This window comes from Cucurbita pepo, unplaced genomic scaffold (genome assembly GCF_002806865.2).
Source record: "Cucurbita pepo subsp. pepo cultivar mu-cu-16 unplaced genomic scaffold, ASM280686v2 Cp4.1_scaffold005950, whole genome shotgun sequence".
Lineage (NCBI taxonomy): Eukaryota > Viridiplantae > Streptophyta > Magnoliopsida > Cucurbitales > Cucurbitaceae > Cucurbita > Cucurbita pepo.
This window is the reverse complement of record NW_019651912.1, coordinates 1-631: the sequence shown is the minus strand read 5'-3', so window position 1 is coordinate 631 and position 631 is coordinate 1. Positions and strand designations below refer to the sequence as shown.

Below are 631 nucleotides of genomic sequence, written 5' to 3'. Positions count from 1 at the left end.
ATAATAACGCGTTGGGTCCAAGTTTGGCCGATTTGCTCAATAACTCATCCGACTCTCACTACCAGTACGTGAGCTTGGCTAGCTGGCTGCATATGCTTCGTTAATTTCGTTTTGAATTTGATTGATGTTGGTATCATGGTTTGTTCTGTGTATATATGCGCGCAGGTTCTTAGGAGTCGGTGCTGAGGCTGACCTAGAAGAGATAAAAAGTGCGTATCGGAGATTGTCAAAGGAATATCATCCCGACACCACCTCTCTCCCTCTAAAAGCTGCGTCCGACAAATTTATGAAATTAAAACAAGTGTACGAGGTCCTCAGCAACGAAGAAAGCCGCAAGTTCTACGACTGGACGCTTGCTCAAGAAGAGGCAAGCCGCCAAGCTGATAAGCTGAGGATCAAGTTGGAAGATCCTTACGAGCAGGAGCTGCAAAGCTGGAAATCCACTCCAGATATGGTCGATCGCCTTGCTGGAAGGAACATGGACTTGAGTGATCAGGCCACCACAGCTCTTACCTTGGATATCCTTATCATTCTCTTTGCTATAGGCTGCATTGTGTATGTCCTCCTCTTTAAGGAACCATATTATTGATTAGATACAAACTACCATACAAGTACAACACACTTTCAATCG

The 631-nt window shown here is 44.8% G+C and overlaps 1 protein-coding gene across 1 annotated transcript; it reads left to right on the top strand.

Annotated features, from left to right (window-relative positions):
* Positions 1-6: 6 nt before the first annotated feature.
* LOC111787142 (NAD(P)H-quinone oxidoreductase subunit T, chloroplastic-like) lies at positions 7-631 on the top strand. Its single transcript, XM_023667263.1, has 2 exons — positions 7-64; positions 166-631. The coding sequence occupies exon 2, from the start codon at positions 287-289 to the stop codon at positions 587-589; it is 303 nt and encodes a 100-aa protein (XP_023523031.1). The 5' UTR covers positions 7-64; positions 166-286; the 3' UTR covers positions 590-631.